The sequence below is a fragment of the Dryobates pubescens genome, chromosome 11, assembly GCF_014839835.1.
Source record: "Dryobates pubescens isolate bDryPub1 chromosome 11, bDryPub1.pri, whole genome shotgun sequence".
NCBI classification, from domain to species: domain Eukaryota; kingdom Metazoa; phylum Chordata; class Aves; order Piciformes; family Picidae; genus Dryobates; species Dryobates pubescens.
In genome coordinates, this window is record NC_071622.1 from 18,852,888 (window position 1) to 18,866,621 (window position 13,734).

The following is a 13,734-nucleotide window of genomic DNA, read 5'->3' on the forward strand; positions in this document are numbered from 1 at the left end:
GGGGAAAATCTGCTGGAAAAGGTGAACACGGACAGAAGAAGAGCTTTTAACCATGTCAGAAAGGCAAGATGTGAAATAGCAAAAGAATTAGTTTTGTTGGGTTTACGTGGAAAGATAAAGGAAACCAGGGATAGGCTGTGATCAAGGAGATAGCAAATGTGGTAAAAATGGAATCTTGGTACATTTACTACAGGAAATAAACCACAGCATCTTTGCATGGCAATGAGAGTTATCATGGTTGGAGCTCGAGCATGTCTTTTGATGTGCCTAAGTCTACAGGCTGCTATATATAGCTCTGGAAATAAACACACATAATCTGATAGCTTTAAATGTAGTAGGATTTGCTGCTTAGATGTAACAACACTTGGAAGAAGTGTAAGAATAAAACTGATACTAATTTTTGCCATGAAGATCAGAAGAGGTCTGGAACTGGTCTAAAACACAAGGTGATGGGCAACAAGTTGGGCACTGCTCAATAATTTCCAAGAGTGCCACAAACTCACTGTCTGATGTTTGGGATGTAATTTCATGTCCTTGTGCTTTTCCCTTTGCTTTCTTCATCTGCATTAGATGGTGCTCATTTCTTTTGTTAGCAGCTTCAGCAGTGTTGAAAGGTGTTAATGTCAAAGAAAAGCAACTGAGCTGCACGGTAGTCACTCCTTAACACACAAAACAAACAAAAACCCCAAACAAACAAACCCAAACCCCCTGAAACAAACACACACACACAAACAAGGGTGGTGAGGTGGGGAAGGCAAGACCTTCCAGGCAGAAATACACAGAAAAGGAAACAAGAAGCATCCCTTGCACGTTTGCAAGCCATTTGTGGTGATGTGCCTCGCAGACATGTGAGTTGTGTGAATCAGGGAAATGTAAAGGCAGAGGTAATCTTTCCCCTGGTCCACGACTCCCTGCAGCTTGACTAGTCCTTCGGGCTCCTCACACAGGAACAGCTAAGGACCCTGCCCAAGTAGCCTAATGGCTGTGTTCAAACCATAGCAAGAGCCCTAACGAAGACCTAAGGAGCAAAGTGCTACAGAGGAATAAAGTGTCCCTACATTGTGAACTTAATTTTGTAGCTTTTGAATATTGAAAAATGAACTCATTTTAAAACTTTATAGTGTTTTAAGTCACTGCACAACCAGGGTCAGAAAAACTTTATTTACTCTCTGTGTGCACAGCTTACAAGAATCTGAAGTTGTTCCTTCTTCAGTACAAACCATGCTGGAAAGGGAGAGCTCAGCATATGATGTCTCCAGCCCAAGTCACCACAGACTGCAGGTTGGCTCCTGTACTTGTCAGTGTGTACTGAAATGAGGTCAGGACTTATCCGGGGTCACCCTCAGGGCAGGATTCTTTCCATAATAGCCCTAATACTGATACTAAATGGTTAAGAAATCAACTGTATGTCTACTACATAGAAGACATCTATGTAAGGGATTGATAGATTTCATGGAATGGCACCAAACCATTACAAGAGCAATTTGTAATGTACACATTTTAGTTAATCTTAATGCTAACAAACGAAAATTAAAGGAAATGTAAACACTGCAGTTGTGGGAAGCTATTCAAGTGTGGTGGCAAAGATTTTATTGCAGCCATCCCCAATATCTCCCTGGGTAGGGATCATGTGCTCTTCAGTGAACAAACACATTTTTATGTTTTGCTTTCACTTTGTTTAATGCAAGGTACACAGACAGGAAGGCAAAATGTTGTCACCTTTTACCTTCAGCTTTCAAAAAGCTAAGTTCACAGGAAATTCCATGGTAATTAATTAAGACTAGGTTCTGAATGATTGGAGGTATTGAAAATTGAGTGTGAAATTAAACATTAAAACACTCCGGTGTGTTGCCTAAGGTTTTCCCGTGTCACTTTGGCTTCTTATGCCCGAGAAAATATACTGCTCTGTGTTTGCTTTTGGTTCCCTTACAATTTCCCCTCTCGCTTTCCAGTCTATTCACAGTTACCTCCACCACTCAGAAAAGACGTTTTTGGATGAATGGAGCATCTTCCATTACAGCAATATAAAATCCTTGTCTTGTACAACCTTTATTTGAGCCTTACCAGTTCTCTTGTTTTCTACTGTTTGAGAATACATTTGATTGTAGTTCATGTCATCTTTCGTTGATCCAGTTTACAATGTGAAGGTCTCTGCTGCAGGTCTGATGTGAAATCTTTGCTGTTGTACCACTCAGCAAAGGGCCCAATACCACAAAATGAACTCATCAAATTTCTGCTTAGGTCAATGGAAGTTTTGCCTTAGTAAGTCTGCAGGATTTGAACATGGGCTTACTGTACAGTGTGTATTGTAACGTCTGGTTTGGTTTAACTCTGCCTTGTTTATTTTGAGAGACGGTTTGCATAAATGTGTCTTAAGGGTAAAGTTATAGATATCTAGATTGCATTACTGGGACAAGGTAAGAAAACTGGAAATTAAAGCTGAAAAGACGCATGTTTCTTTAGGAAGAAGGCAGTGAAGGATATCATATTTCTTTTGGTATTATAATGCTACCAAATTGCATCTGCACTTCAGACATTTTCCATCGAGGATTGCTGGACTCCACTCCAATTATACTCGAGATACAAAACTTGCAGTACACTCAGCTTTTCGGTTTTATACCATTTCATCTTCTCCCTTCCCCTCCCCCTCCCCGTCTTGGTCCCTACATTTTAATTTAACTTGTGTCTTCCTGCCTAGCCTTCCCAGCTGAAGCACAGCGGGAACCGAAGGCGCTCCTCATCCCTCGGATGTACTGAACAGCATCACCTGCTTGCGCCGTTCCTACCCCACCACTGCCAACGGCGCTGCCCACCGCACCTGGGGCGACCGCACCGCTTTCCCTACCCGGCTCCGCCGCACCTGGAGCAGATAGTGCCGGGATTGCCGGTGGGTCCGGTGGCCACCTCGGGTCCGCGACCTGCGCGGAGATGCGCTCACCATACCCGGCCGGGGTCCGGCCCACCCCGGGGGCCGCGTTTGCTGATGTAATCGCCAGGCAGCCAGCGCTGAAATTTAACACCGCGGCAGGCGGGGAAGATCGCCGGTGCCGGGGCAGGCGGCTGCAAGCCGCTCCGCTGCCGGACTCCGCGGGCAGCCGCGGGGCTCCATCGCCACCCAGCCCCTGGCGCACCCCCAGCCGGCCCACCCCCCGCCCACCCCCGCGGGCCGTATGCGGGCCGCCTTCGGGCTTGCGCGCAGCTCGGCTGAGACCAGGGCCGGCGGGGTTTCATGGACAGGACCTGACCCTGCGGCGGCGCGGCGCTCGACTCCGGCTTTCCCTCGGATCTCCACTGCCCGGGCAAATGCATACAAATGCATTTGGGAGTCGAGAGGACAAGGCGAGGACGCATCTCTCCTGCAGCACAAACGTAAGCGGGAGCTGGGGTGGCGTGACGGCGGGCCCCGCACACCCGGCCGGCGGCGACGGGGCGCAACCCATCGCTACCTCTGCCGCGGGGCTCGCCTGCGGGACTGGGCAGGAGGCGGGGGATTGTGGCTCAGCTCCCTTCCCGGGGGCAGAGGACAGCGACCCCGGTCGGCTGTCCTTCCACCCCGACCCTCCGAGCTCCATCCCTGACCCCGCGAGGTCCCGGGTGCCCTCGAAGGAGCGGCGAGGACTGCGAGGGCGCTTCCCGGACAGAGTCCTCGGGTGCCGATGGCTGTACGTCTGCCCACGGCGCGCTCTCTTGTCTTTCCTCTCCCTCATGCTTTCCTTGATGTTTTCTGCCCTGTCCAGCGTAGTGGTGTCTTTCTTTCCGCGTCCAAGCCCACGTCCGGTAGGCAGCCTGACACTGGGGAGCTCGCCCGAGAAGGGTTTCAGTGGGCGCATGGACCCCCGGGGAGCTGGGCAGCCGGACTGAGAGCCGGTGCACCCCTGCACCCCGAGGTTGGAATAGGGATCCTGGATGAGAACGTGACTCTGAACCCGCAAGTAACCCGGCTGCTCGTTCTCCTTTTTGGCACACAGCAAACAAGCAAAACCTGTCGAATTTGCCTTTAAGAGATGAGGTTACTCCCTTAATGCCTGAGATGACAGGTGAAGTGTCCCATATTTACGTGATTCTGCAGTAGGCTCAGGCATTTCTAAAGCATCATCATTTGCAGTGCAATGACAGAGCTCCACTTCCCTCTGTAATTTGCCTAAAACAGTCTAAGCAAGATGGTAGTGAACTTTTGATAGTTGTGATGATATACTTGTGACCTCTGTGTGTTTGCTTTTGTAAAGTGCTTGTTTTATTCTGGCTGTGGCTAAAGTTTACTGAGATGGGACAGGGAGAATTTGTCATGTGTTGTAGCGAGGATTACACTGCTGAAGTGTGCCTGGTGTGTAATCTGGGTGCATTCACGAGCAGTTACGTGGCTGCCTGAAGGTGGCCTTCACAGGAGATCTGTGTGTTTAATGGCTGTGCCTGTGGGCTTCAGGAATCGTCTGATTGCAATTTAAAACCAAGGTTTTTATCTAGTAAAGGGATATTGATGATAAAGAAATATAAATTGAATTACAGTGAAGTATCACAGTATCAGAGATGTGTTTTACTCGAGTTCAAAGCCAGAGATAGTTTCATAATATCTCTGTACATTTCTGTCTTTTTTACTTAATTTACTTAACTGGAGAGAAAGCAACCTGGTTGCTCCCATGTGTTAAACTAGGAATACTTTGCAGGAGGATCAGCATGTATTAAACTAGTCAATCCCTTTCAACATAGATAACTTTTTTTGTGGAAATGCCATTAGGTCAGACCTGCTACCTGTGTAGGGATGCAGGTTAAATAAATAACATTCTTGTAGCTGCCTGACTCCTAAATCTTTCACCATATTTGCTGATGGAATGTTTAATTTTAAAATCTGAACAGCCTTATGTTACCTTTGTGTCTTGTGATCACTGTGTTGTAGAATGTTTGAAGAATGATCTACAAAACGTTCTGAAATAATTGCTTATTTCTCAGGAGTTGGAATTTGAGCCTTATACTTTTGCCTTAATACAGAGGAAAACACTTATTGTAAGCTCTCTAGATGGGAGATCTCATGTAAGAAATCTGGGATGGACTCATAAAATGGTTTTACAGTCACATATTTTTTCATTAAATTTTCTCCTTTCAGAAATGCTAGTGGAGTCGACTGTTCTTCTGGACATGGTAGTTTCACATCCTGAGCCAAATACTGTCTAGAGAGTGTCTGAGCCACCAGACAGGGAGTTCCCTTTCTCTGTACCACAGTCCTGCAGCAGGACTCCTCTTAAACCACTATTCCTCAGAAGGAAAGAGCAATACATTTTTTGATCCTCTACCTCTCACCTTATCTTGAGTCTCTACTTTTTCCCCTTCTTTCAAATTGTGAACTTGCAGCAAAAAAGCTTCCCCCTTACCACTTAGGTGCACAATGGCATCTGCGCCCAAAAGGTATGCAACTGAAACTGGAGAGGCTTTGGAGACAGTTACATCCTCTGAAGCCAAGATGATGGTAGGTCTCTTAGAACCTGGGAAGCAGCACTGGACCTGCTGGCTGTTCTCATTAAAGCAGCAAAGGAAGGTATTTTATTTAGCTAGTTAGTTAGTTATTCAGATCTTGAAAGACAAGGTTTTTAATAGCTTGAGGTCTTAGATGCCCAGGACATCTCTTTCCACAAGGTCCTATTGCCTTTTCTGAAGCCCTCCTCAGGTTTGATGGACACAAACTGGACCATTCTCCTTAGCAGTCCTCAGAAGAGATTCAGGGAAGCAATGCATGTGGAGCAGGTGCTGGTATACAAGTCATCATCACTCATGAGTGCAGGGTTGAATATATGTGTGTCACTTACAACATAACAGGTTTTTCCTGCCCTATCTAGCAGCTAGTGATATTTTTTTTTTCCTTTAAATGGGAGATTTAGGAAAATAGCCTGAATTGAAGAGGATGCTGCTGTGCATTGACCAAAGCTAAGCTCTGTAGTCTTCAGAGGGTGGAATTTTTTGTGGTTGCTTGCCACAACTTGTTTTGTAGCTTACCAGTTTCTCAGATCTCTCACCCTGAGTGGGAAAAAATATAAACATGAATAGTCACTGTCCACTTGTAGGAAGAAGCAAAAAGCCACAAGTTGTTGAAGATTATCAGAAAGATAAGCTCTATTTTAAGTGTTAGAGTAGTTCATCCACATTTGATAATGCCTTCCTCTAAATAATGATGTACTTGTCTTCAGCATGTGTTTGCATGTAAAATAGGAGAGAGGGAGAAAAGGTTGGCGAAGGGCATGAAGCTCAAGAGATATTTAGACTCTAGGACAGGACATAGCCAAGGGATAACAGCCTCATGTGTAATGCTAAATATGGAAAAATAGCCAGCTGGATTCTTCTCTGCCATGTGCTTTTGAGCTTTTCTACCATTATATCCCAACAGGGCAAGTCTACCCAAGAGCTATGGGCTCAACTAAGGCATCCTGTCTAGGGTTTTGCATGCTGTTTGCTATGTTCCTTGCAGTTATGACAGATAATGCATCAGGCTCCATGTGCATTATACAGGAGGGAGCCTGTTGGCTTAGTGGCAGTGCTGGTATGAGAATGGAGACTGAGAAGCTAGCAGCTTAATGGAGACTGAGCAATAGAGACTGAGAATTGAGACTGAGACTCTGCAGCTTAAAAGCTGTAAATGCAAAAAGGAAGGGCTTACACAAATGGATTATTTTGGAAAGACAGAATTTCCTTTGGTGTTTTTTTTTTTTTTCTCATCTTCAGCTGTGGAGGGCTCCCTCATACAACTTCACTTAAGGTTGTGCATGGTTTCATTTAAAAAGTTTTACTTATGAGAAAAGGTAGAAGGAAGACTACTTCTTCCCACACATTAGAGGACCTCCAGCCCTGTAATTGTCTGGGGTCCCTGTTTTTTCTCTTAGCTGGTCACTCATCTGTTCTTAACATTAGCTGGAGAGCACTGTGTAAGCCAGACATTTGTCTTTACCTCTCACTAGATGTTTCTGTATATCCAGTTATATCTGTGTAATTTACAGCCCTGGGAGCATTTTGGCATTTCTTGCCTTGCTACAATATTTGCCGGGAGGTGATGGAGGCAGGTACCTGACACACAGCTTGTCCCTGGCTGATGTTGTGGAAGAGGCTGTTGTGGTGTTAAGAGGAGTCATCATTGCTTTTTCGGCTCTAGGGTTCTTTGAGCATTCGGACTTTGGAGTTAATTCAAATGTCTTACACTATTTTAAATTGTGAATTCATTTTGTGCCCATGAAAGTCAAATCAATGAAGACTTGTCCTGAGTTTTAGCTGATAAAGTGCAATGCATGGGCTTTATTCCTAACACAGCTATTTCCTGTCATTGAGCTTCTCATTAGTCAAAAGATCATAGAGCCACAGAATGTCAGGGGCTGAAAGGGACCTCGAAAGTTCATCTAGTACAGCTCCCCTGCCAGAGCAGGAACACCTAGAGCAGGTTACACAGGAATGCGTCCAGGTAGGTTTTGCATGTCTCCTGTGAAGAAGACTCCACAACCTCTCTGGGCAGCCTGTTCCAGTGTTCTGTCACCCTCACCATGAAAAAGTTTTTCCTTATGTTCACATGGAACCTCCTATGCTCCAGCTTGCACCCATTGCCCCTTGTCCTGCCATTGGACATCTTTGAGAAGAGCCTGTCTTTGTCCTTCTGACATTCACCCTTCACATATCTATACCTATAAACATTAATGAGGTCACCCCTCAGTCTCTTCCACGCTTAAGAGACCCAGGTCTCTCAGCCTTTCCTCATGAGATGTTCCACTCCCTTCATCATCTTCGTGGCTTTGCACTGGACTCTTTCAAGCAGTTCCCTGTCCTTCTTGAACTGAGGGGCCCAGAACTGGACACAATATTCCATTTGTGGCTTCACTAGGGCAGAGTAGAGGGGCAGGGAAACTCCTCTCAACCTACTAGCCACACCCTTTCTAATAGACCCAAGGATGCCATTGGCTTTCTTGGGTGCAAGGGCACATTGCTGGCTCATGGTCATCCTTCTGTCCATCAGGACCCCCAGTTCCCATTCCCCTGTGTTGCTCTTCAACAGGTCTGTCACTAACCTGGGGGGTCATTCTTTCCCAGATGCAAGACTCTACATTTGTCCTTGTTGTATATCATTAAATTTCTCCCTGCCTAACTCTCCAGCCTCTCCAGGTCTCACTGAATGGCAGCACAATCTTCAGGTGTGTCAGCCACTTCTCCCAGTGTTGTGCATTGGCAAACTTGCTGACAGTGCACTCTCTTCTCTCCTCCAGGTCAGCAATGAATATATTGAATAGTACTGCTCCCAGTACTAGGGAACTCCACTAGATACAGGCCTCCAACTAGACTCTGTCCCATTGACCACAGCTCTCTGACTTCTTTCCTTCAACCAGTTCACAATCCACCTCACTACCCAATCAGTCAGACCACACTTCCTCAGTTTACATGCTGTGGGAGATGGTGTCAAATGCTTTCCTGAGATCAAGATAAAGCATATCCACGGCATCCACCTGGTTGTAGCCTCATAAAAGGCTATCAGGTTGGTTAAGCATGATTTGCCCTGGCTCTAGCACTCCCTGCAGCTAGGTGCCTGGACACCTACCTTTTGGGGCTGGTGTCTGTGGTCTGGCTCACCACATTACTAACAGTCTTTGCCTGGGATGTAACCATAGCTGATCATGCCCATGCTCCTAACCCCACAACCTGCCATGGCACACCCAGACGCCTCTCCATGCTCCCTCCTGTCCAGTCTTGTTCAACATCTGTGACTCTTGTGCTCCTGAGGTGTTTAAAGAGCCCTCTGAGGCTGTGGCTCTGATCATGCCTTGCCCACCTCTCTCATGAGAGCGGCTGCCTTGGTGAGGCAGGTTGCTCTGCTCACCACATGTGTGCTGGCTTTGGGGGAAAGAAAAGATGATGCATTGTGTGACATGCAAAGTATGAACTTGAATTCTGATCTTTAGAGCCAAAAAACCTGATGCAAGTAGCTGACCTGCTGGTCTTTTGCCGGAGTGAGAGAGCTGCACTAGCAGGCATTTCATGGCCATAGCAGGAGAAAGCCTCAAAAAAGAATAGCTAGGGACTGCAGTGGTTAATTAAAAAAATGTGCCCTTACAAGCATGTTGGGATTTGTAAGGCATAGTTTCCACCCCACTCCCCTTCTCCGATCAGAGCTCCAGCAATGATGCATATTTTTCAATATCCTGTGCATTTTCTTCTAAAACTCAGGATGTATCTACAGTTTTACAGTGGCAGTATCAATGAAAAAAAACAACAACAAAACTATTATTATGCCTTGCTGTTCTTTACATTATCTGTTCCAGCTGCAAAAACTTAAGCTCTCATGATTTGCAAATCCACATGTAGGTGTATGGCCAATGGACTTAAATTTGTCCAAAATCAAGCCCATTTATTTACTACGAAAACTATGAGCAGATGTTTTGAATGATGCTGGAGAAGACTCTTAAGGTATATCACAGCAGGAAAAATATTTTTAGTACAATTTTATAAAGCGTCTCTTCCCTGCCCCCATAATTTGAAACCCTGTTTAAATAAATGGTTTGTCTGAAAATCAGTGTGGCAATTTGTGAAGAGTCCAGGCTGCTGGTCATCTAGAAAGGGAAAGGGCTACAGAGAGGTTTGCCAGAGGCAGAGTGGATGGTGATGGGTAGTGCAGTTTTAATTATCATTTGAACCAACAGACCTGTTAGGAATGGGGTCTGTAATGCTTCCTTTCTCCTGTTAGCAGTTGCCACTGGTGCTTTTTCTCATAACAGGAACTGGGGGAAAGCTCAGCCAGTGGGCTTTGACTGGTAAGTACCTATCAAGGGCTGGGCTTGGTAAGGCAGCGGTTTAAAACTGATTCCTGGGTTGCACTGGGCTAGGAAGGGGGCCCAAAAGAATCAGTACCAGCTGTGAAGTACTCTGTTCCACTAAAGAGGACTTGATTTGAAAGCTGTTGTGAAATCCCACAGTAAAACTGCCCTAAGTGGGTGGAGAGCAAGTAATCAAACCCATGCTCTGCTAGGTCAATGAGTTCTGACACTTTCCTTTATTTCAATGAGTAAATTGATAAAACCAGAACTTTACTCTGTGATTTTCATGCACTTGGATGTTTCTGGATGTTTAAATATATAAATATTTAAATCATACCATGAGTTCTTGTCATTGTAACATTACTAATACATGGTATATGCATACTTTATTCTCTGAGCTGAAATCAAACTGGCAATGAAAGACCTTGTCTGTCATTGCTGTTTGAACCATATGTTCCAGTGTGAACTCCTAGGGTTTTCTTCCTGTGCTTTTTTCCCCCCACTGTTTTCAACCCTGAAAGCTGTAAAACTTACATCCCATGCAGTTATAGGTGTTTAGTTGCAACTGTGTTACTTTCAAATGCTCTTTATTCCACATACTCAAGTGCTCTCTGGTATTGTCCAGCAAACACTATTAGTCAATCTAGCATATAGTATTATGAAAAATCAATGAGGTTACATGTTAATGAGGAAAAGGGTTGAGCTGAGACTTCAGTGTGAGTACCAGAACTGTATTTCTGATGATTTAGAAATAATTCTTCTTGGAACTAAATAGATACAGGTTGCTATGATTGTTGCGTTTCTGTGCCTGGATGTCCGACATTAATAGAAAATTGATTTCTCATTTATGAAAAGATTCAGTCACTGGTAAGAGTGTGATTAGGTGCTAATCTGGCTAATACAAATCTTGAGTAAAATCCAGCAGTCTGGTTTCAGCTAATGTAAAAATTTATGATCTGCCCAACATTTAACACTTCCCACTTAAAGCAAATTTTGAGCACATAGTTTATATCAGTCTTGTGCTCGTGGCACTCGGTAAGCTTATGATACCTGTCAGTATGTCTTTTCTTCTATCTGCATATGAGGTTTTAAGTCAAGATGTGGTGCGTTTGTTTGTTAATTTTTTTGTTTTGTTTTACTTTCTGAAGAGAATGTCTTATTTGTAATGTAACAAAATTGTATGATACAGGAAGAAATTTAATTTCCAGGAAGAAATGCTGCAAGAAAATATAAAGCAGATGTAGTTATTTTATTAATAAAGCAGGGTAACATATATGTGCTATATAGGAAGGCATACATAATCTTTGATCTTTGTGTAAAATGCCTTCTCAGCATCAGTGGAAAGTTGTACAACATGATAGCTTTGATCCGGGACTTGCTGAAGTCAGTGATATCTTGCCATTGACTCTGGATGCTGAATCAAGCTTCTAATTCCTTGGAGTTCTGAAATTGCAGACGTTTCCTCAAATGTTCTTTTCTTTCTTTCCCTTTCAGGAAAACTGTCCTTTTCATTGCAATATGTGTAGCTGTGGGTGTTGCACAAGTACCCAAACAAGGTGAGAATGCTTCTGTTTATAATGGGACAATTTTGTAATCTCTTACTAGATGCAAAGAGTAAATGGCTGTTGTTACTAGTGATCTTAGGTTCGATGCCTTAATGGTGACTTCAAGAAAATGCCAGCTACAGCGTAATGAAAGCAAAAGTTTAAAGCAACCAGTTTGGAAGAGATGACCTTTTGAAAAATACTCAGATTTTTTGTCTATGAAATTGCTCACATATTTAAACAAACTCTTCATAAAAGAGGAGCCTTGTGCAATGAAAAGGCTTTGATTGTCTTTACTGCAAGTGGGTGTTCCTGGGGGTGGCAGGCTGTGACTGAGTTACCTTTGCACTTAGGACTATGCAAGCAAACCACTGCATATAATAAAGGCTTAGTCTAGGCTGGCATCATTAAAGCAAAAAGTGAAATCGTGTATTCATTTGCTTTTGCATTCAAATGCAGATGTTAGGGAGGAAATAAAGTTGTCTTGTTTTTAGTTTCTTTTTTAATCTGCCAGCTGTTATAACTGTACCAGATGTACAGTTTGCACTGGAAACTGCTGTGGGAGTATTAGCATCCCAAAGTGGTGGAGGCTAACATGCCATTTAGTCATTTCTTATCTGCCAGGAAAGTGGTAGCATCACTTCTCTGCCATTTTCCTTTACCATACAGGTCAAGCAAGATATAGGTTATCCTTGGCTGGTAAGTATGCTAACTGCGAATGCTCAGCTGAATATGAACTACATGGGCTACATGGTTAAGACAAGACTCATTCCTGATAACATTTTGCTAGAGCCCAGTGGGATATCTCAGCAGCCTCACACCATTATTCTCACTAATGCCTTTTTCCATCTCATCATTCACTGGGACTAGTAATTGCAGAGTATTGGGGTTTTGCTCTTCCACTGTTCTCTTTGCAGCTTTGCCTTCCGTTATTTGCTGATGGTCTGCCTGGCAAGATTGGTTGTTGATTTTTTTTTTCACATCCAGCTCAACAGGGGAACATATGCCTTTGTGATGATTTTTCTAATAGCTGAGTTCTCATTGGAGAAGGGCAGCATCCACAAATGTGAGTGGCCTGTCCTGCTCCAGGCTTGTAGGTAATGGAAAGGGAAGAGGCAGATGAATCATCAACTAGGAAATGGGCAACCTGATGAGTAATTACCCTCAGTTCTAGTGGAGCTGACTGATGAATGACTCTTGTCTTTCATTTCCCCATAATGATAGAGGGAAAACAAGTGATATTTATACTAACATTGTTAAAATAGAGAGAGTACTCCAAATAATCCTACCTTCAGAGTAGTTGTGAGCATGGAGGAATATGGAAAATGAACAAGAGAGATTGATGTATGGAACAGTCAAATAGCCAAATCCTCTCATCCCTCTCTAGTTCCTTTTTGGGATTTTTTTTTTTTTTTTATGCTGTAAGGATCAGAAGACTTTTTCCTGAAGTTCATGCTAAGTTTATCTCCCCTCATTTTGCAGTAAGGTTGTGTATTTTTCAAGTCCTCCTAGAAGGTGAAAGGAAAGCACTTGACACAAAAAACCCCAAACAGCTTTTCCTTCAAGAAGACAAACTGTTACAATTTGGGGGACTAATGGGTTGAGTATACAGTAAGTGGAGACAGATGTTGTGCAGCCAAGGATAAACAAAGAAAACTGACTACTGATAGGTAAAGAAAATAGTGGTTGTCATGTTGGGAGGAAGAGTCAAGAGGGTTGCCTGCTCCCCAAACCCTGTGTGCTGCCAAGAGCTTCTGAAAGCCTTAAAATAAAATAAAAATGCATGTTGGACCAGAAATTAAATGACTGGCCAAAAAAGTTTGGAACAGAGTTTTGGCTTGATGGCCAGTTAACAGACACAGCAAGTCAGCAAGGAATAATTAGCTGATACTTAATCTTTTGCTGACATTTTTCACACAGCATTTATTTGTATTTAACTTTCTCAGGACCTGTCACCGTTTGCAGGAATCTGTTTGAAGGAAGTGGAGAATGTCTCTTATTTCTCATGATGCTCTCAGATGATTTTCCTTTTTTGAAATAACTTTTAAACAGCATGCTGTTTTCAAATGGAACTGCAAAGTTTTTGGCAACTTAGCTTTCAGTTTGTTATTTGGTAGCAGTCCTCTTGAATGTCACTTCAAAACTGGCTGTTGTAAGCCAGTTTAAGTTCAAGCCTTTTGTTTTCTGTTTCAGTTGATAATACTTCACACAGATCCCATGAATTGTTATTTTTTCATGCAAATAAAATAATTGCAAATATTTAAAATGTAACAGTTGCCAAATATTTCAGGTTAGGGTGTGATATTTGGGCTCAGCTTTAGATTATTAGCTGTTCCTTTCTGTGCAGTCAGCTGGCCCAGCCAGTGCACGGAGGTGCTGGAGGAGTGTCTTGGTTTATTACTTGCATGTGTAAGACCTCT

General features: G+C 43.7%; 1 protein-coding gene across 1 annotated transcript in view; it reads left to right on the forward strand.

Annotated features, from left to right (window-relative positions):
• The first annotated feature begins 3,028 nt into the window (after positions 1–3,028).
• COL24A1 (collagen type XXIV alpha 1 chain) overlaps positions 3,029–13,734 on the forward strand; it is a 126,172-nt gene continuing 115,466 nt past the window's right edge. The window contains exons 1-2 of the mRNA XM_054165019.1: positions 3,029–3,369; positions 11,265–11,326. Coding sequence (XP_054020994.1) covers positions 3,314–3,369; positions 11,265–11,326 — 118 coding nt within the window. The 5' untranslated portion in view covers positions 3,029–3,313. The remainder of the gene's footprint in view (positions 3,370–11,264; positions 11,327–13,734) is intronic.